Source organism: Brachyistius frenatus, unplaced genomic scaffold (genome assembly GCF_029030835.1).
Source record: "Brachyistius frenatus isolate BFR_SWC_R1_liver_20210118 unplaced genomic scaffold, ASM2903083v1 Contig_93, whole genome shotgun sequence".
Classification (NCBI taxonomy): domain Eukaryota; kingdom Metazoa; phylum Chordata; class Actinopteri; family Embiotocidae; genus Brachyistius; species Brachyistius frenatus.
This window is the reverse complement of record NW_027210692.1, coordinates 842,899-865,192: the sequence shown is the minus strand read 5'-3', so window position 1 is coordinate 865,192 and position 22,294 is coordinate 842,899. Positions and strand designations below refer to the sequence as shown.

The window sequence follows — 22,294 nt, the reverse complement described above, 5'->3', positions numbered from 1 at the left end:
AAACTGAATTTAGTTGTGAATAAACTCCCATCAAAGACACAGGTGTTCTGAGGCAGGCTGTGGGCACAGTGATGTAATCTCATAAAACCAATTGTGATCAAGAGTCTTAATAATATGACCTGTCTGTCTGTCTCTTCCTTATAAACAGTCTAGTTGTGGTTTGCAGTGCCATCAGGGCACATTTATTGCCTAGTCAGTGGAAATAAATGCCGGGATGGCGGCAGATTGTGCTAAATATCGTTAGATTGGCTGCAATTAACACTAACCATAAACATGCATGCACTTGCAGACAGGCAGACACCCAGACAAGTACAACAATGAAACACACAAACATGCAGGATTCTTTTTTTGTGTTGGTTCGTTTTAATTTCCTTGTGAGTTCCTGGCACTGATGTGCCTGAGCTTGAAACAACAGACAAATGGAGTAATGGTTGCAGTTACATGTTGTTTTACCCTGATACACATACAAAAACACAAAGACACCTACGCAAATGCATAAATAGACAAAAACACACATTCAAAATTATAGCACGAAATGCTTTTATAGAACAAAATTGCCTATTTATGGGGGCTGAATAACCACTGCCTACAAAGTGATACAACAAAATACAACAGAATCAAATTATTAGAACATAATATAATGGAAAGGACCATTCAAAAATGAAAATTTTATCAAATGCTTGTCCTGTGCAGCTGCGTACAAAAAGTCACACTCCATCCTCGGAAAATGTTTGCAAATGGCAGAACTGTTCTTGATGTTATTGTGTGTGTAACCTGCAGTATTTGTGTTTATTTAATGTCTTACAGGTGTCCAATGTTCAAGCGCGGGCTGCACAGCTGTCCTGGGCCCCCCCAACAGGGCTGGTAAACAGGCATAGTAACGGGATGCCTGTGTCCTGCTCCTATGAGGTCTCTCTCTCAGATAAGGGACGAGATGGAAAGTATCGCCTTATATACAGGTGAGAAGTACGCTCCAAGCTGAGAGAATACAGCGTCAGCCACAAATAAACCTCATTCAGTAAAAACCCATTTAAAGCACACTGGTGTAACTTTTGTGTTTGATCTGTGTTTCAGCGGCGAAGAACTGGAGTACCATCTGAAAGACCTAAGGCCGACGACAGACTACCACGTACGGTAAGGAATCAATCTTTTTAAGGTTATTTATATTACTTATGCCCCTGTGATTTTTAATTTTAGCTTCAACTCATGCAGGACAAGCAATCATCTGAATGCTGCTCCTTATAAATGTTTGCTGTCTGTTTGTTTCAGGGTGTCGGCAATGTACAACTCGGTTCGAGGCTCGTGTTCGGAGGCCGGCTCGTTCACCACACACTGCAGCATCCCTGACGTCCCGTTACCCCCAAAACTCTCCCACCGCACCAAGAGCACCCTCACCCTACAGTGGAAGGTACAGCCAAGGACATCTTCATCTCTAGACACTGAGATAGATAGTTACATCATTTTTTTTTTTTTTTAATAGTTTTGATGATGTCAGAGATCAATCTAATGCTATCACTATCTGATTTTGTTTTATACAAATCCGATGAGCCTGGATCTACCAAATGTTATCTGTACATCTACCAAATGTTATCTGTACATTTCTTTTATTATCATAAAAGATAATAAATACTTGTAATATGTTTTCCTTCACCTGGTTTACCTCCTGCCTTGACTTTATCAGCCCTGCAGCACCTAATAGACATTCTTGCAGTGTTGCACAATGCTGTCAAGGTGCATCTCTGCTTCCTCTCTGACCTTTTCTTTAAGTAATTTATATCCACTCACACTGTCACTGATAAAGAGTGACATCAGTCACCCAGACAGGATATGAGGCCAGTCATAAAAACACAGCAGGTATTTTATCTGTCTCATTGTCAGAGTCTTTTATCCTCAGTTAATCTCTCAATCTCTCGCTTGTTTCTTGTTCGCCTCGTCCGGTTCATTTCCTCGTCACAGCCCCCAGGCGATAATGGATCCAAAATCACAAACTACCTGCTCGAGTGGGATGAGGTAAGTCTGTCTCTCGCTCTGTCCGTCATCTGTCTTACTTTACCCTTACCAGGGGAAAAAAAAAGCACTTATACCTGTCCCAGATATTGCTAAACAAATGTTCACATTCAGCTTTTACAAGACTGAATTATTCTTCCTCACTCAATATGTGGCTTTCCTCTTCCTCTCGTATTCATACTCCCATTCGTCCTTTCTCTCTTCTCTTCTCCTTTCCTTTCCTCTCCTTTCTTTTTTCTCCACAGGGAAAGAAGAACAGTGTTTTCAGAGAATGTTACTTTGGGAGCCAGAGACACTGTAAGCTGACACGACTGTTCCCCGCCTGTGGCTACACGTTCAGAGTGGCTGCACACAACGACATTGGCACAAGGTACCGTTGCCTGCTACTGAATACATAAACACATATTATACATGCGCACACGCGCAAATGACAAATAGCTTTTTTTCTTGTTCCTCATTATACACCACCTCACCACCACCATCATGGCAGACAGAATAACAGAAACATGCACCATGCTATTCAATACTATTATTCTACATGTGACATGAGTCCTTTTCCTCCATCCCATTTCCCCTCCCAATTCCCCTCTCCTCTCGCCTCCTCTTTGTCATTATGTCGGGGAGCGTCTCACTTGCAGTCGTTTGGCTGGCAGGGAGGAGGTGATAGAGCGGAGTGAGAGCACGGGAGGAGAAATTACCTCTCTGGCTGAACTCAATGTGGCTTTCATGCATCCTTCAGCTCGGTTCACATTTACTTGCACAAACATGCTCCGCACACGCAAGCTTTGGGTTACTTGTTATTCTTGTTACTTGAAAAAAGTTTTCCAACTTAACCTCCGGCAAGTCACAAATGAATTCCTCCCTTTCTGTTTTTCTGCCTGTCTCCTCCATTGAAACTCCCCAAACATGCTCACCTGCAACCCCACACGTATCCATCCTCTCTCTCTCTAAATGAGCATTTATTTCTATAAAGTCCCCACTGTATCTTCTGAATTCATAATTCAGGACACACGGCATCTCTTCCAGTGTGCTCAAGTCAATCATTCACATCTTTATGTGAATAAAATGGAAATTTCTTCTGTGCAGTGGCTTCAGCCCAGAGGTGGTGTTTTACACCATGGGTACCCTGCCTGCTCTGCCGCTGGCACCGCGGCTGGTGAGGGCAGGGGTGTCTTGGGTGACCTTGGAGTGGGGACGTCCTGAAGGTAGTCCCAGTGAGGAGCAGCTCAAATACACACTTGAGATCCAGGAGGACAACAGCGTGAGTAACACACACACACACACACACACACACACACACACACACACACACACACACACACACACACACACACACACACACACACACACACACACACACACACACACACACACACACACACACACACACACACACACACACGTAAACATTTATTTTACTTTCCATTAAAAGCAAACCTCACAGAATTGAAAGTGGAAGGTACTATATAATCTGTCAATTTAAAACCTGAACATATACCTTCATTATACTCTGCGTCTGTCAGTCACTTGAATCCCCCAGGAAGTAGAGGGAGAACAATATAAGATATCAGCAAGGAAGCTTTGCATTTGGAAAAACATATTATGAGCAAAAATGTCAAATTAAATCCATAATCCACTGGAAAAGAGTTTGGGTGAATGTAAAGCAGACACAGAAAGTGTAAATCCTATAATACAGCAGCATACACATAGAAACACATATATGGTTGAACACGTATTATATGGAGCAGGGAATTGCACTGGTTGCTCCCACATTCACAAGCATGTAATGAAATTAAGTATGAAAGACAGCTTTATGACATCCATATGCTTCAAAATGGACACACACTAAAAGAAAGAAACCTTGACATACCATGAACACACACACACACACACACACACACACACACACACACACACACACACACACACACACACACACTGACTACTGTACTGCTGTACTGCTGTGTCTCCCACAGGGAACAGACTTTCATCCAAAGTACACTGGAGAAAACTTGACCTGTACTGTACAAGGCCTGAAGAGGAGTACACAGTATAAATTCAGGGTGAGTGACGACGTGAGGTGGATGCATGTGTTTCTGCTTTACAAACGAGAGAGCTGTGTTAATCTTGTCACCGAACTTTTTCACAGGTCATTATTGTGTCATTAGTTAAATTTACTCTGTTACATTAAAACATAGTTTCCAAGGATACCAACTCATCCAGTTGTCTATCGGCAATAATGCAACATGGAGAACATCATTTTGCCACCAGAGAATCGGCTACAATTGGATTAGTAATGAAACAAGGCAATTCACCAGCAATTTATCAAGAAGAGAACACTGTCCGGTTCTACTAAAAGCCACTCGCGTAACTCCTCATAATATTAGGACACTGAAACAAAATATACCGACAGTAGGTCTCTGTCAATGGGTTTGCATGTGCATTATGGTGCAATCATCTCAAATAACACCTTACAGGCACTTTGGCACACATGGTCAGCTACATCTTTGGGGTTTTGAAGACACAAACACACATGACTGTGTGTTCTCTGTGTGGATGTGGGAAAAAAGCAAATTGATAGTCCTCTGGATGGGTAATGGAGGGAGTAAACTGAAGAGAAATGAAGGCAGAGAGGCCAGGAGAACCACAGGTGAAGGAGCAGAGAGTAATGGCTCCTATTAATCAGTTTCTCGATGGATTCCTCTGTGTCCTCTTCTCTGTTTACTGCACCTCTTTCTTTTTTCTTGTACCCCATTGTTGCTCATTTTGTCTCTTCTCCTCCTCTCCATTTCTCTATCTTCTGCTTCCTACCATCCTTCCTCTGTCTCCTTGTGTCACCCTCTCCTTTCTGACCCTGTCTCTCTTTTTATCCTTCGTCTCACGTTCCTCATCTTTAAACCTCCTTTCTATCCGTTGCCCTCCTACGCAGCTCATAGCATCAAACATGGAGGGAAAGAGCAGTCCCAGCGAAGTGTTGGTGTGCACCACCAATCCGGACAAACCAGGACCTCCATCTACACCTTGTGTCACCAGAGCTACGCCCTATGGATTTACTGTCACATGGGGTAAACAGACACAATATCTAAAACACTTGAGACTTAAAAAAAAAAATGCAAGTGGATCTTCGCACACTCACTCTCTAACATACAGTTGCATCCAAAAGAAACGATGTTTCTTATTTATTCTGATAGTTTTATTCATTTATTTCTTTCATTGGTGAGATTTTGGAGATAGTACCATACAAACATTAATTCTGCAATCATACATTTGTCCTTTGGCAGCACTGCAGAAATCAGTACAGCTTCCTTTCTGAAATATAGTAAACATGACACAGATCTTAACTATATGTCTGTCAATCACTATTTAGCTGTAAACACAACACAGTTGCTGAACAGTTTTCTTTACTGTGTAGTGCGTCATGATTTCTGCACTGGCTACAACTTGGCCATTACCCATCAGTTTCTAACTGCAATTATGGCAACAGTGTTTACTTCTTATGAGTTGAGGCACAGCCAAGTAGATTGTTACTAGCAGTGTTGACTTACTCATAACCTCAAAATACATCATCACTGATATTGTATTATTTTATAGTCGCCATCAAAATGCCTTTAAAGTTTCTTTGAAATTATCTCCAGGAAAGACAATCTGTTTTTTTTTTTTATAGATTTTGTGCTGATACCTGCAGAGTGGGCAATATGTTTTTAATTTTATTGAGATGATATCCCAAAGCAATAAAGAAGACAGTGCAAATATTTTTCATGAAGTCTCCTGAGAATAAGAAGGATGTTTATGTGCAATATTATCTCAAACTAAAATCCTTTGCTCCTACAGATCCTCCCCAGGACAACGGGGGCTCCGGGGCTCTCACGTACCTGCTTGAGATCTCAGAGGGATGCTCTGAAGGTACGAATGTTACATCTATTAGTCAGCCCATCCATCTGCTCCCCCATCCATAAAAGCATCCCACATTCAGCTAATCTGAGCGTTTGTTCTAAGTCAATCATTATAAAACATATAACTCAAAATGTACCACCCATCCTCTCTTACATGTGCTCGTTCTTTTTATGCATTTGTTGATTAATTTACTCTCCTAGGAAGCCGTTGTTTCCTCTTTGTTAAAATCAATTTAACACACTTGTTGTTTTTCTCACATTGGCACAACAGGAAACTAAATATTCTGCAGTTTATTTCAGGGAATAGTAAGAGGTGTTATTCTATTGAATCTGTTTTCATTCAGTCACATCAAAGAAATACACATTATTAGTTGTTTATTTTAGACTAGTGTTGAATGTCAAAGAACAGAAGAATAGATAATCAAAATGATCATCTGCAATTGACATTTACTCTGTGCTTTTCAGTCACTATGACAGGACCTGATATGATTTTATTTCAACTACTTCAGTGTTGCATTCATTAGTTGGCAAGAAAAGACTTGTTGTATATCTAAGAAGCAGCTAAAACGTTAATTCTGAAACATCATTGCACACTGAATGATTTGTAGCCCATTAATACCCTCTAATGCCTCATCTGTCTTAATCTCTCCTCCTTTTTCTGTCCTTTTTACCTTCTTAAATCTCTCACTACCTGTACCAGTGGACATGTTGTGGTGGGGAACTCTGAGAACAACCCTGACTCAACTAATTTTGTTTACCATGATTCATTATGTTATTAAGGGTGGTTGATGTGTGTGGCATTACTATGTCAAACACATGTTTGGATAGACACTACAAATGTCTTACATCATCACTGAACACTCTCTTTTTGATGTGACCTTTATGTTGTAGTCAGTACATAACCCAAGCGTATCCATTTCACAATCAGAATGCAGGCCACTCCTGCTGCAGTTTTGTTCCTGCGCTGTAATGTAAACAGGTCCTATATCTGGATTACATAAGTACTGCTTCATAGGCAAAGTATTGTATTTAACATGACTACCCAATCCATCAACAACTAAACAGCAACACAAACTGTTGTATGATTATTAATTAGGTCAATGGGGATTCTGTTCCTGGAAAAATAACTTGGTCGACCTCAGAAATATGTTTTAGAACAGCAGATAATGTGTACGCACTTTTGTTTATAAGTGAAATCATTGGTGTAATTCTGTTTATGTCTGTGTGTGCATCTGCATATTTGTGTAGCGAGCCAGTGGGTGGTAGTGTACAGTGGTCCAGCAACAGACTGTGTGTGTGAACGCCTGACACCTGGGACCTTCTACCTCCTACGTGTGTGTAGCATCACCACAGGAGGACACAGCCCGGTAATACACAAACGTATACACAACTTTAAAATGGTGCATTGAGAACTTTGAATTTTTTCCTGTCAGTTCTTGAGTTAGGAGTGGAGCAAAAGTGGTGCATGAGTGTAGCCTTTTTTTTATTTTTTATTTTTTATTTTTTTTAAAGTTAGACAATCTACAATCTGCATGCAACAAAGTAGCCAAATATAAATAAAATGTTATCTACTTATTAATCAAACTGATTTATAATTATAGTTTCGTCTCGTTTGTTTTGACTTTCTATGTTTATTTCTGCTCCTAAAGTGCACTGTTAGTGTTCCGGTCCGTACATTAAGTGTCCCGCCAGGGCCCTGCCAGCCGCCGAGGATTGTGGGGAAAGCCAAACACAAGGAAGTGCAGTTAGAATGGAGTGAGTGCTGACATACACTGTTATTTATTACAATACTTTTCAATATTATTTCTATTAGGCAGTTAAATTGCCCTCTAGCTGCATTATGTGTTTCTCTGGCCAAATCTAATGTAAGCTAAGTCAACCCTGTTTCAGCCTAATAGAGGCCTAATTTAGCCCATTAAATGCCTAACCTAGCCTCATATCTAACTTAACTCTGCTAATGTCAGCCCATTATAGCAGATTAGTACTGTTATCTCTTGGCAGGCAAAAATCTCCCAGCCCGCAGTGCTGAGAAAGTTCTTCTTTTAACCAGTTTAATACAGCTGGTCACATCCCTAATCAGCTCACATTCAGCCAGCACCGCTGCAATTACTGGCTCGAGTAGAAGGTCAAACATAATGTATTGGAGGGTTTTCCCCACTGTCTCCATCATTTGTTATTTTCATCTCACTGCAAGCAAAGTGAAGCAGCTGTTGGAGGGAGAAAAAAAAAATCTACTAGAAATTGTCGAAAAATTTACCTGGTTAACTGATCTGTAAACATGATCTAAAATATGTAAAACTAAACATAATCTTACAACTAAAGATAATATAATTATATCTGCTATGTATTTCCATCGAGGATCATTTTTAATTATGTAAACAAATCAGTTTGATTGTACATAAATGCCTTCTCTCTCTCTCTCTCTCTCTCTCTCTCTCTCTCTCTCTCTTCTTTTTGTCCCCTTAGACTCTTCTGTCTCTGAGGGAGTGTGTGAAGAGTGTGTGTTCAGTCTGGAGATGAGTGAGGGGGACACCAAGCCAGCGGAGGTCTACCATGGCTCGGAGCTGCAATGCACTGTCGTTAGTTTGCTACCCGGTGCAACGTACAGCTTCCGACTGAGGGCCGCCAACGAGGCCGGGGTGAGAAGCACTTGCTCACGACAGCAGGACTAAAGATCAATAATAATAATGATATTCATGATAAGAGAAAATTAGCTAGTAATTCACCAGACAGGACCATGAAATCCATTTAGTAGCCTCAATAAATAACACCTCGACAAATTAATGTCAATTTTATGTTTAATAATAAGCATGAAATTCTGTGTTCTATGGCAATTGTTTACTTATAGCCACGGGATCTATTCAGTATGCTGAGTACATGTGTGTAGTATAATTTTAATATAAATAACAAACAGAGGAGCCCCACTAAATTCAACTTGAAATCATTACTACACATATAAAGACACATGGCCAATAGTGATGAGGTCAGAATGTCCCAGACAGTTTAATAGGTTGCAGATGTTTTGGATGCAAATGTTTTCCACAGAATTAACGTAACATCTGATTGTTTTGATCATCAACTCGGTCAAAGATGACTGTCTAATCAAAAGCAGGCACAAACACGGCGCATATTAAATAGTAGGAACAACAGTACACATGTGAATGAGAAACTGAACAATCGGTGCGCGTACAAAAACACATGACTCATAAGTTCATACACATGCACAGACAATCAAGTGTGATTTGAGAGTTAATTTCAGCACTTTTTACATCTGAACTACAGTCAAAGGTATTCTGTTGACTATGACAAAGGAAAGTATGTAATCTGTTATTTGAGAAATTAGAAACAGCAAATACTCAACACTTTTGCCTGAAAAAACTATACTTTTTTTTTTTTTTTAATGTATTAATTGACTAATCATTGCACATTTAGTCTCATATGTGTGTTTGGATCTGTGTGTCTTAGTTCGGAGCGTACTCTGAGCCAACAGAAGTGACAACTGCAGCCGGTCCTCCTGGTCAATGTGGTGCGCCACTCGTCAATCTCACCAGTAACACCTGTGTAACGCTCAACTGGGAGGTGAGACAAACACAGAAGATGCAACTGTATTTATCAAAAGAGGGAAACCGAGAAACCGAGAAAAATGGATATCTAAAGAGGCCCAACCAGAAAGCTTTTCTGATTTTACAGAATTTGGTATCCATTCAGTTTCAGGTTCCCATTGTTTGTTTCTTGGCTGAGTGAGTGTGTCTCTTCGTGTTGCAGAGCCCCGAGGGTTCGGGTACAGACATCTCTGAATATCGTTTGGATTGGGCGAGGGAAGATGAACCAATGGAGCTCATCTACTGTGGATCTGCCACCCAGTGTGAACTGTCAGACCTGACACCTGCCACAGATTACTGCTGCAGGCTACAGGTAAAACAAACGCACAGGCACACACGCACACAAACTGTACTGTATACATGCACAGGTACGCAGACTCTGCAAGATAGAAGAAGGGACATAAACTGTTGTGTGCAGAATGTAAACACAAATACACAGAGACACACTAAGACCCAACAAAGAACTGAATTTCAAGCAATGACACAGAAACTCTGTCAGGACACACAATGGCACAACATACACACAGCCCAAGAGAGCATCAAAAGGAAAAGACGCACACAAACAGCCAGTGACCAGGGAAAGACTGATGATAATTGATTCAATTTGCGTCCTGACTCTTAATCTGGTGCATGAATAAGTGCTGACTTTGTCTTTCTCTGAGTATTTGTCTAACGCACGTACACATCCTCTCTCTTTCTTTATGATGTACCCTTGGAAGCTATGAATCCAATAACATGTTTTATTGCTCAAATCTTTATGGGCTCATTTATAATGTTTAGAGGACAAAACAAGGTCAACCTAATGTCCTCATCCCTGCTTTTGTTTGTGTACGTGATTTGTCTTTGTGTGTTTCTGTGCACTTGTGTGTCCATATGTCTGAATGTTAAGAGGACTGTAAGAAGCATCACACAAGAGGCTCTGAATTGGTTGAACTCCCTGTGACTCCCAATGTATAAACTTGTACATGAGCATTGTGTCAAATCAGCAACTTGATGAGAGCACTTTAAAAAGCCACACATTATCACAAGGATGAGGTCGATCAATCCTCAAAATATTTTTCAAGCCACGGCGAAATTAATTTGGCATCTGAAATAAATCAGAAATACGACTGAAATCAAATTTTTCTTGTCATGGACTTTGTAGATCGTTTACTGCCAAAATAAAGTAGTAAGTCAAGACTTTGCTGTAAGTTCACACTGCTGACAGCCAATTTTACGTTCTACTGCTCGGCATACACGTATGTTAACGTTGCTGGGATGTTCTTGGAAAGTGATAATGGCTCATTTTTATGGAAGGAAGTATTTGTTATTTTCTGGGGTTTTTATTTCAAGCTTTAAAAATCTTGCACATGTAGTCTTAAAATACTGTTGTATTTTGTCCTTGTTTCCTCCTCACTAAGTTTGTATGAGGCAATCAATAGACTATAACAACAAGCGATTGAAAGGCACCCAATAGTGGGTACTAAATGTGTTAGGCAGCACAAGAAATAGACTCATGTTCTCTCACATCTGATTTGAAATAATCTCCTGCTGATTTTCTTGTGTTCTTCCATTATTCATTTATTCCCCCCGCCCCCACCCCTCAATTTTACTTTCTCTGGCTCTGTGTTACTGTTGCCCAGTTCATTTCACTTATGTCTCCGATCATCCTTGTCTTTTTGTCCCTCTCTTCACCTCCTTTCTGTCCACTCTCAATCAAACCTCTCCTCCTCCATCTCTCTCATCCCCGTTGCATTTTTTTGTCTCCCACTCAGGCGGTGAATCAGGCGGGTGCCGGTCCGTATAGTGAGCAGGTGAGTTTCCGGACCCCGGCGACACATCCTGACCAAGTCTCGTCTCTCACCCTCCTGGACCTCCCAACATCCTCCGAGACCGGTCACTCCCCGTCTACCTGCCTGCTCCTGAAGTGGGAGGAGCCAAACAGTAACGGGGCGGAGATCACCTCCTACGTCATCACCCTGGACGACCAACCCATCACTGTTGAATCAGGGACGAGTCACCTTGTCAGCGGCCTGCTGCCAGACAGTGAATACAGGTACTGACTTGATCATGAAACTGGAACTTAAATGTTGGATCCAATGTTTCCCATCATGCAACCATTAGCAACTTTATAGTAATATCAGGAAAAAGTTGCATCTCTGAAAACATTGTCCCACTGCACAAAATACTCAAAGCATGACCATGGAACTAACTGATAGTTAATAAATAAAAAATAAAAAAATTTAATCACAAAATATTTATTATAATGTATATATCATATGTATTTATTATTTTAGGGTAGTAAAATTATATTCGTATTATAGATCATTTTTATTTAATCATTTCATGTTATTGAAATGTCAATTTTAAGGTGTTGGTCCACATGTAGTAGTGACAGTCTTAGAAGCTTGGGATAGCCTGTTTGGTGTTTCCATGAGTTGGGATGTCAGACGTGTGGCACTTGAGCAGCAGTAAACAACTACACAGTAATCTGAATTGCCAGCTATTGTTGTGATGCTGTAAACCATTCTGTGATTACTTGTGAGTGTGTTTGTGTGCATGCGTATGATTCTGTAGTGAATTCTTTGAATTGTGGCATGTGACATGTGAAGAGACGGAGTGGTCACACACACACACACACACACCATTGTTTTCATTCTGGGGTTGTTTTTGTCCCGATGTCACTGCACTCTTGCATAATGGCTGCCACTGAGGCAGAACACTGTGTGTGTGTGTGTGTGTGTGTGTGTGTGTGTGTGTGTGTGTGTGTGTGTGTGTGTGTGTGTGTGTGTGTGTGTGTGTGTGTGTGTGTGTGTGTGTGCGTGCGTGTGTGTGTGTGTGTGTGTGTGTGTGTGTGTGTGTGTGTGTGCGCGCGCGTGTGTGTGTGTGCGTGTGAGAGAGAGTCTACCTGTGGGAGTTTTTGTGTGCCAATGCCAGTAATTCTTGTTGTTATTTACGGCGGGGGCACACTTCAAATAGTATGATTCATATTTTATTTGTCGTCAGTGGTTGGGCTGTGTGCTTCAGTGTAGGCTTACAATGTCTTCATTCTGAGGTTACTGTGAATGAATAATGTTTTCCTCTTGTCTGATCCATATGCAAAAGGAATAGATGATGAATTTTCAGGAGAAACATTGTCAGTACAACCAACTGAATAATAAAACCCCAAAGTATATACATATTTTTTCATCAATGGGGTCATTTTGTTTTTAAATACAGGAACTCAGATATTCTTGGATCTTCACTTAATACTGTCGCATTACATTAATAATAATAATGTATTTAAGGTTTAGTAAATACTGCAAGAGGAATAATAATTGCCAGAGTCACCTATCACAGAAGACAGATTCACTAAAGCTGCAGTACTACAAAAGTAAACTGAAATGATAATCACCCAATGTCAAATTGTAAATTCAGGTAATTAAACGAGACTGTGTTGCATGTTTATATTAAATGGATTATATATTTGATAATGGCTTTTGAGATAAATTTGCCATTAAAATAGATGCATTTGTAGGAAAGTAACTATGCATCCTTATATTTACATTTGAGTCATTTGGCTTACAGTCGTTAAATTGAGATTATAATGACCATGTAAGGCTGGACAATATATCAATAATATAACATGATATGAGACTTGATGCCAGCTTGGATTTTTTATATCGTTATATTTTGATATGGCATAAGTGCATCAGATTCTTCCAGCTGTTTTATTAATTGCCTTCACCTACTCAGTCATTATATCTGTATTATTGATGATTATTTATCAAAAATCTCATTGTATAAATGGTTTGTCAACTCACCAATAATCATCCCAACAAAGGCACAGTTTTTGCTCAAAAAGATAGTGATATTTAAATCTGTCCATATATCGATCAGGGGTTCAGTGTTTTCTTGATGTTCTGGTTCGCTCAAAATTGTACAAACATTGCTGGCATACCGGTTACTTTTCCCTTACTTTCTAAATATCATGGTGAAACAAAACTCTCCAAAACAAAAGCTGCATCCAACCTGAACTTTGAAATGTAGAACCCCACATATCCAAATGTAACCCCTCATGATCAAAACGTAAGCTTCTTTATCTGTCACTCTCTTCCTTCTTCTCAATCTCTCATTATCATTTATCTATATGCTTAATTACCCAGTGGATAGATGAATGTTGCCCTTTCTACTCCGTCTTCACCCAGCTGCATGAATTATAATGAAAGGTTACAGTTACAGAGAATCAGCCATTAAATGTCAGAGGATAGATGCTCTCTAGCTGAGGACATCTGATATGGATGCTAATCAGCTGATCAGACTCTGACATGAAGGGTTGAGGGGAGGGAGGGCGATACCTAGAAGCGAGGCAGCGGGGGGAGTTTGAAGAACAGAAATCCATTTCCGCCCGTTCTCATGTAATTAGCGGTTGGTCTATGTGTCTTTGTGTGTGTGCCAGTAGGTTTGTATTTGTATATTTTATAGTTACAAATAGACACACTTAAAATATTCTTCTGTTATAATTATATTGCAAGGAAACCATTGTAGCAAGCAAAACGAAAGCTTTTTCCAAACAGCAAATTTTATAAAACATGTGGAGCAGGTGATTTTTTTTTCTTGCTTACTACTGTACATACTGTACACTATTTCTAGGATATTTCTTCTCTAATATTAGGACATATCCAATCAGAAAATGGAGAAAAAAAAATTGTTTTAAGTGTAATATTCTGTAACAAACGCATTTTTCTCCCCGTAACTTTTTAGTGTGCAGATCCAGGCAGTGAATGCCATTGGCTCCAGTCCCTCGAGTCCACCTCTGCTAGCGAGGACACGCCCCCTCCCTCCAGCCCCACCCCCACTCGAATGCGCCGCCGCCGGACCTCAGAGCCTGAAGCTAAAGTGGGGCGAGAACGCCAGCCACACGCGCGCCCTGCTCGCTGAGGACATGGTCTACACACTACAAATGGAGGACAAGAACCACAGGTGGAGTACACACACACACACACACACACACACACACACACACACACACACACACACACACACACACACACACACACACACACACACACCAATACACACCTCACACCATTGCTTACTTCCCTGAATAGACTGAGAAGGGGTCCAGGTCACTATGTTCCAGGCCAATTCTTTGCAGGGTGTTGCAAAAATATAACATCAAACTTCCAAAACATTCAACTTAGTTACACATCACGATAAAAGTTTGCAATAAAAAGTCTTGTTTACACATTTAAGAAAGAAAACAAGAACCCAAAGTTTTGTTCACACTGTACACCTCATCTTAAGATTCTCTGTGCGCAGCGCATATATCCCCTACACACTCTGTATTACTTCATAGGATACACTAACACCTGCCTCAGTGGGTATTTTATATGCTTAGCCTCATCTATGACTGGGGATCGAAACGGTGAATGTTGCCCTCAGCGGTTGTGCTCTCAGAATCTGTTCGCCACAATGTGCACCAATTTTCTCACTCCTCAACCCACAGCTAGTCGATACAGCAATTCAGGGCCCAGAAGGTCAATACTACACACATACACGCATCACAAGAAGGACAGAGCCGTAGCCGCTTGAAGGGAAGCTGAGGGAGTGTGTGTGCGTGTGCATGTGCATGTGTAGTTAGAGGTACTTGTACAGATTTGTGTACTCGTGTGTGTTTCTTTCTGTATGCGTGGTAACTCGATGTATCAGGGAGTAGTCATGTTGAGGCCATCAGGAGCCGGCCACGATGTAGCCTCCAACAATCAACTCCCCACTTAATGGACTGGTCAGACAAGAGTGACAAAGACAGAATCAGGTGGAATTAGCAGACTGAAGTGGAGGTGGAGGTGAAGGAATAGACTATAACCACCGACAGGGAAGTAAACACACACCCGGAGAGACTGCGAGAGGAGGGGATTTCTTGTTTTTTTTGTTAAGGCTAAGATTATCTTAAATAAAGCAGAATTCAATATCAATGAAGAGCGACTTTTATCTACTTGCTCGTCTGCCCACCTGTTGGACTGTCTCGCCGCCCTCTCTCTACCCTTCTGGTTGGTCCCTCTGTGTTTGAATTGAAGCTTGGCTGCCATCAAGTTGGCACCGAGGTACCTTGGCACCCCTGAAATGAGCCATAGTGCAGCAGGCAACAGATGGGACCTTATTCGGCAGGCTGTGATCTGTTAACCTCTGTAGCACACACACACACACACACACTTGCAAATAAACACACTCACTGCCAGCCAAATTAAAACAGCTTTCACAGCTTAGAGAGTTTTATTTATCCTTTTCAAACAGTCACAGTGATTAGTGTGGCAGTATGCTAGTCCATTTGTGTGTCTTTGTAGCCGTGCTTGGATGCAACTGTGTTATATTATCCATATGCTTGCGTGCACCAAATCCGATGACGATGGTGTTATCGAAGTCATCCTGGCATCTGTTTTCAACCGCTTATGTGAGAAAGCGCTACAGATTTTCTCTTTATTTCATCTGAATATATTCATTTAATAACACGTGATATTCTATAGGCCCAGTTCTGCCTCTTTTTGGTTAAATAATGATAAGGACGATCATTAATTTGACCTGTATTTGAAGTGTGCCAGGAAAAAGCCTTTGTTGTCCCAAAACATTTTGAGCAAAACTACAGTTTTCCAATGAAATACTGGACAGACGAATCAAACATAGAAATATCTGGCCACGGTAACAGTAGACATGTCTGATGTAAAATGAAACCCACTTTTTCAGGACTTTATGTAAGCTCTGTGAACTGAATTGCTCCATAATGACAACGTGGGATTCTGGACTGATTCCACCTGATTGCCTCTGCTCGGGAATCGTTACCTGCAGCTAGTGGCAGTTATGACAGGACATTAAGAGTATTAGCGGCAGCATTAGCAGTGCATAACTACTTTGTGAACTCTGTGTGTGCATGTGTGGTGATATCAAAAAGATGAATAGACAGAGCTGGTTTGCAGGGTACTCCTCCTACACTCCTCCTCTTTCACCTTTACTTTCTATTCACTCTCTAATAAAATGACATTGCATGATTTAAAAAATTGTATTATTATCATTATTGGTGAAATTGCTTTGGCAACCAGGTGCTTCATTGCATTTGAGTGACTGGAAGGCCACTTTAAATAAAGTATTTAATCTCGAATCTGTATCTTTGTAAACAAAGATATGGAATAGCCAGCTGTAATTTCTGCAAATATAATTTCAGATTTTTCATTTATGCTTTTGACTTTGGCTGTCCTCTGCTCTGCCTTTCGCTGTCTTTATTTTTTGATCAAATTCATGTTTAATAATCTCATTTTATTGTCAGACAGGTAACGTCACCCCTGGAGAACCTCCTGGGAAATGTGTGCCCAAGTTCATAATGTTTTTCCTTCCTCCATCCTTGTCTTTCACCTCTTTGTTTTTCTCCTAACCTCCGATGTCTTCACCCCCCCCCCCCAACCACATTCATCCCTTTTTCTTGCTTTAGCTTATTTTTCCATTCTTATCTTCCTGCATGCACTTGTTGCTCATGTTCTGTCCTCCCTCACTTGTGCCATTTTTCATTTCCGCCTGTTTCCTTTACTTTATTGTTGCATTTATAAAGCTAGCTAAGTTTATTTGATTTGTCTCGATTCACTTTCTTCTCATCCGTTTTACCCAAAATGTCCTCTGGCAGGGGTGTTGAGAGTTGTCAGAATACCATGGCAACATGGGCAGTGCAATGCAAAAAAAGGTTTCAACCTTTTGACACAAAGGATTTTTAAGATGAATGCAGATGGAAGAACAGAATCATTCATCTGTTTATCTACTGCCAAAATTTGTCTCACCTGTAATGCACACTATTTCTGTCCTTCAGCCATTCTTGCATCTTTTCATCAACCATTGCTTTTTGTCCATCCATCCGTCCATCTATAGATATCCCAAACTTTCCCTTTTTTCCCCCCCATACATCATGTTCTTCATTTCTCCATCCCTTCATCTTTGTACTTTTCTCTCTCTGTGTGCACCCGTTTCTGTTTCTATGCAGCCAGGGAGAGCCGGCTGAAGAACAAGGTGTTTCTCATTTTCTCTCTCTAACGCGATCAAGAAGAAGCCATGCATGAGACATTACTGAAACAAACTGCTCAAAAACATGTTTACTATACTGGAACTGAAAACCAGAGTTGTGCCGTTTATATTGAATGAATTTAATCATGATCTCATTATTAAATATAGCTACGCACATTTTTTTTTGGTCATAATTTATTTGTTTTTATTTCTTAAACTGTTGAATTGATAAAGTTGTCAGAAACATATTTGTCCGTTGAACAATTGCTGATAATGATTGGCTATTTTTGTGCCATCAGTCTGACAGGAGTGCATTCAAAGTTCCACCTGCTTTGATGTGTGATAATGTCATGTCAAATTAGTTAGCTGAATGACTGCGAGCTCTGGGAAACAAGGATGGCTACAGTCAAAGTGGTGTTTTAAGAAGCCTAATTCTGGCAGCGCATGTCATGGCATCATTAAAAAAACTCTGCAGTAAAAAGGAAATAAAGAAAATTCCTATTTGCATGATATTTGTAAATATTTATATATTTACATTCCCATAAATACAAAAAAATGCATTATTCAAAGAAACCAGACATCCTTGTGTGCTTCTAACCTCTCTCTCTGTCCTCTTCTGCTCCTGTTTGCTGTTTGGCTCTAAACCAAGGATCCAATTCATCTCATTAACTGTGTCCTGATGATTTTTTTTTTGTGCAAGGGTGTTTATTGTCTGTCCTGTGCTGCTGAGTGTTAATTGTTTTGATATTCTGCCACTTAGCCCTGTCCAAACGAGAAGAGGTCGTAACTCCCTATGATAGATTTATGGATTTTTTTTTTTAGCCACATGGTTGATAGCCGAGAGCGCAAACAAGGAGAGACACAGATACTTGTCGCATCTGCAGTCCAAAAACTGAACTAACTGCGACGGCACCGGGTGTGAGTGTTAACTGCACAGCCATGCAGTGAGGCCGGGGATTAACAGCACCATATATCAGCCAGAGAAACACATCACTTCTCTGTAGTGCAGCCACATAAAGCGCTCATTTGGAGTTATAGCCTTCTACAAAGCCATGACCTCTCTCGTCTCCTCTTTCCCTCTCTCACTTTCTCTTCTCTTTCCTCTGAGTGGCAGATCCTCCATCATCGTCTTATAATTACCAGTCACCTCTCTTTTTCCTCCTGCTTCATATCTTCTCTCCTTGACTTCCTCCTCTACCACCACCTCCTCTCCTCTCACCCACCCCTTCAATCTCACCCAGTCTTTCTTTCTTCCAGAACTTCCTTCCTTGATCAGACTTATACCTTACTCTGCTGAAAAGCTGATAGCGGAGATAAATAACCCTCTTTCAGTTCAAATACACTTTTCTCCCGACTCATTCATTTGCCCACTTATCATCTCGCCCTCAGTGCATCAATCTGTCCATCTCGTCAGCCACGAGCTCTTGCGGCACTCTTTTTTTTTAAATTTTTTTATCGGATTTGGGACCATAACCTGCCAGTGTTCATCCTGTGTGTTCATAAATCACTGCTATCTTTTTTAAGATGCACTCTTCTCTCTTCCTGTCTTTCCAGCTTTTCCCAAGTCAATCCTCCCTCCAGGTAGCATATGCTGAACCTACAGTGGGTACGGAAAGTATTCAGACCCCTTTAAATTTTTCACTCTTTGTTTCATTGCAGCCATTTGCTAAAATCAAAAAAGTTCATTTTATTTCTCATTAATGTACACTCAGCACCCCATCTTGACAGAAAAAAACAGAAATGTAGAAATTTGTGCAAATTTATTAAAAAAGAAAAACTGAAATATCACATGGTCATAAGTATTCAGACCCTTTGCTGTGACACTCATATTTAACTCACATGCTGTCCATTTCTTCTGATCCTCCTTGAGATGGTTCTACTCCTTCATTGGAGTCCAGCTGTGTTTAATTAAACTGATTGGACTTGATTAGGAAAGGCACACACCTGTCTATATAAGACCTTACAGCTCACAGTGCATGTCGGAGCAAATGAGAATCATGAGGTCGAAGGAACTGTCCAAGGAGCTCAGAGACAGAATTGTGGCAAGGCACAGATCTGGCCAAGGTTACAAAATAATTTCTGCAGCACTCAAGGTTCCTAAGAGCACAGTGGCCTCCATAATCCTTAAATGGAAGAAGTTTGGGACGACCAGAACTCTTCCTAGACCTGGCCGTCCAGCCAAACTGAGCAATCGTGGGAGAAGAGCCTTGGTGAGAGAGGTAAAGAAGAACCCAAAGATCACTGTGGCTGAGCTCCAGAGATGCAGTAGGGAGATGGGAGAAAGTTCCACAAAGTCAACTATCACTGCAGCCCTCCACCAGTCGGGGCTTTATGGCAGAGTGGCCCGACGGAAGCCTCTCCTCAGTGCAAGACATATGGAAGCCCGCATAGAGTTTGCCAAAAAACACATGAAGGACTCCCAGACTATGAGAAATAAGATTCTCTGGTCTGATGAGACCAAGATTGAACTTTTTGGCGTTAATTCTAAGCGGTATGTGTGGAGAAAACCAGGCACTGCTCATCACCTGCCCAATACAATCCCAACAGTGAAACATGGTGGTGGCAGCATCATGCTATGGGGATGTTTTTCAGCTGCAGGGACAGGACGACCGGTTGCAATTGAAGGAAAGATGAATGCGGCCAAGTACAGAGATATCCTGGAAGAAAACCTCTTCCAGAGTGCTCTGGACCTCAGACTGGGCTGAAGGTTCACCTTCCAACAAGACAATGACCTTAAGCACACAGCTAAAATAACAAAGGAGTGGCTTTGGAACAACTCTGTGACCATTCTTGACTGGCCCAGCCAGAGCCCTGACCTAAACCCAATTGAGCATCTCTGGAGAGACCTGAAAATGGCTGTCCACCAACGTTCACCATCCAACCTGACAGAACTGGAGAGGATCTGCAAGGAAGAATGGCAGAGGATCCCCAAATACAGGTGTGAAAAGCTTGTTGCATCATTCCCAAGAAGACTCATGGCTGTACTTGCTCAAAAGGGTGCTTCTACTCAATACTGAGCAAAGGGTCTGAATACTTATGACCATGTGATATTTCAGTTTTTCTTTTTTAATAAATTTGCACAAATTTCTACATTTCTGTTTTTTTCTGTCAAGACGGGGTGCTGAGTGTACATTAATGAGAAATAAAATGAACTTTTTTGATTTTAGCAAATGGCTGCAATGAAACAAAGAGTGAAAAATTTAAAGGGGTCTGAATACTTTCCGTACCCACTGTATGTTGATACAGTACCCCATGCACCACTGGGATATTAATGAGCTATTTCTTGTACAGCCTGCTGTGTTGAGTCACTTAAAGTCTCGAAAAAATGTCTCGTGAAAGTGTCAGTTCCCAGAACTAGTTTGGTGATTTGTGCAATCCAAGTGTTAACGCCTCATTTTTCACTGCTATTGTTGTCTCGTTTTCCAAGTTTTTAATCGAGAGCCGCTCTAACCTATTTCAACACCATCACCCTTTTCTCTCACCTTCACCTCACTTTACCCCCGACTCCGTATTCCTTCATGCCGAGGTTTACCAGTCCCTCTCTCCGTCTCATCCAATCTTATTTTTCTGTCTAGATTTCTGACTCATTGTCTCCTCCTTCTTCTTCTTCTTCATTATATTCTACATCCAGGTTCGTGACGATCTACCGCGGTCCCAGCCACACCTACAAAGTCCAGCGATTGATCGAGTCCAGCAGTTACAGCTTCAGAATACAGGCCATCAGTGATGCTGGGGAGGGTCCTTTCTCTGACACACACACCTTCTGCACCACCAAGTCTGTACCACCTGCCCTCAAAGGTAAACTGACCCAGAGAAGGTGTATTTTTGTGTTGTGACACAAAAGTCCTGCCTTTGTTCCCACTGGCTAGACAAACTACAGAAATAGTGTTGAACTAAATCAATCAAAAGAGTTTAGTAAAATGTGTGCTGTATTTAGAACAGCAATTATGTCAGAGATTAATCATTATTATTACCTTGTTATTTCCAGTGTAAAATGACATTATTCCCCAAGGATATTATTGCTTTGCAAAACAATTCTCAACACTGAAAAACAAAATAAATGCACATAAATAATCCATTCTCTCAGTTGTGGCTAATGTGCGGTTGCTTCACAGCTAGTTTAATTAAAAAGCCTGTCATTAACCTCCATTAACATTACTGCAAACGCTACTGATCATTTGTAACATTAGATTCTAGCAGTTTTTTGTTTTTTTTCAATAATTGGTTTTGAAATAACGTAGATTCAGAAAAATGTGTTTATTTCCGGAGAACAGATACCCCCCTCACCTGCTTCTGATCTTCTTAAAATGAAACATATCTCTTGTTTGTTTTTTGTTTTTTTAAATGACCTTTTGATATAATTTCTTCCAACAGCTCCCAGAGTGCACCAGCTGGAGGGGAATATATGTGAGATCACATGGGAGACCATCCCACCAATGAGAGGAGATCCTGTGAGCTATGTGCTCCAGGTGCTGGTGGGACGCGAGTCAGAATACAAACAGGTTTGTCTCATGCGCGCGCACACACACACACACACACACACACACACACACACACACACACACACACACACACACACACACACACACACACACACAGGGAGGGCATATGAGGGTAGTGTAGAAAGCGTGTCTCTCCAGCCCAGAGCCCAGCCCTTCAATTATTTGATTCATTCTTATTTTTGAAGAATTGGGTACGACTACTGGGAGAATAATTCTAATCTCATGAGGAGCAGACAAATTCAGTTTGCTTTGATGAGAAGGTACACACAGACACAGATGAAGAAAACAC

At 40.9% G+C, this 22,294-nt stretch overlaps 1 protein-coding gene across 1 annotated transcript in view; it reads left to right on the top strand.

The window, feature by feature from the left end:
* The window catches only part of fndc3ba (fibronectin type III domain containing 3Ba), a 90,423-nt gene that overhangs the window by 61,497 nt on the left and 6,632 nt on the right, over positions 1-22,294 (top strand). The window contains exons 9-26 of the mRNA XM_069710662.1: positions 808-959; positions 1,075-1,134; positions 1,270-1,408; positions 1,957-2,010; positions 2,253-2,377; positions 3,094-3,268; positions 3,984-4,070; positions 4,937-5,072; positions 5,839-5,910; positions 7,149-7,267; positions 7,550-7,655; positions 8,367-8,539; positions 9,366-9,479; positions 9,666-9,815; positions 11,257-11,537; positions 14,225-14,443; positions 21,135-21,301; positions 21,878-22,005. Of these exons, the coding sequence (XP_069566763.1) occupies positions 808-959; positions 1,075-1,134; positions 1,270-1,408; positions 1,957-2,010; positions 2,253-2,377; positions 3,094-3,268; positions 3,984-4,070; positions 4,937-5,072; positions 5,839-5,910; positions 7,149-7,267; positions 7,550-7,655; positions 8,367-8,539; positions 9,366-9,479; positions 9,666-9,815; positions 11,257-11,537; positions 14,225-14,443; positions 21,135-21,301; positions 21,878-22,005 (2,457 nt within the window). The remainder of the gene's footprint in view (positions 1-807; positions 960-1,074; positions 1,135-1,269; positions 1,409-1,956; positions 2,011-2,252; positions 2,378-3,093; positions 3,269-3,983; positions 4,071-4,936; positions 5,073-5,838; positions 5,911-7,148; positions 7,268-7,549; positions 7,656-8,366; positions 8,540-9,365; positions 9,480-9,665; positions 9,816-11,256; positions 11,538-14,224; positions 14,444-21,134; positions 21,302-21,877; positions 22,006-22,294) is intronic.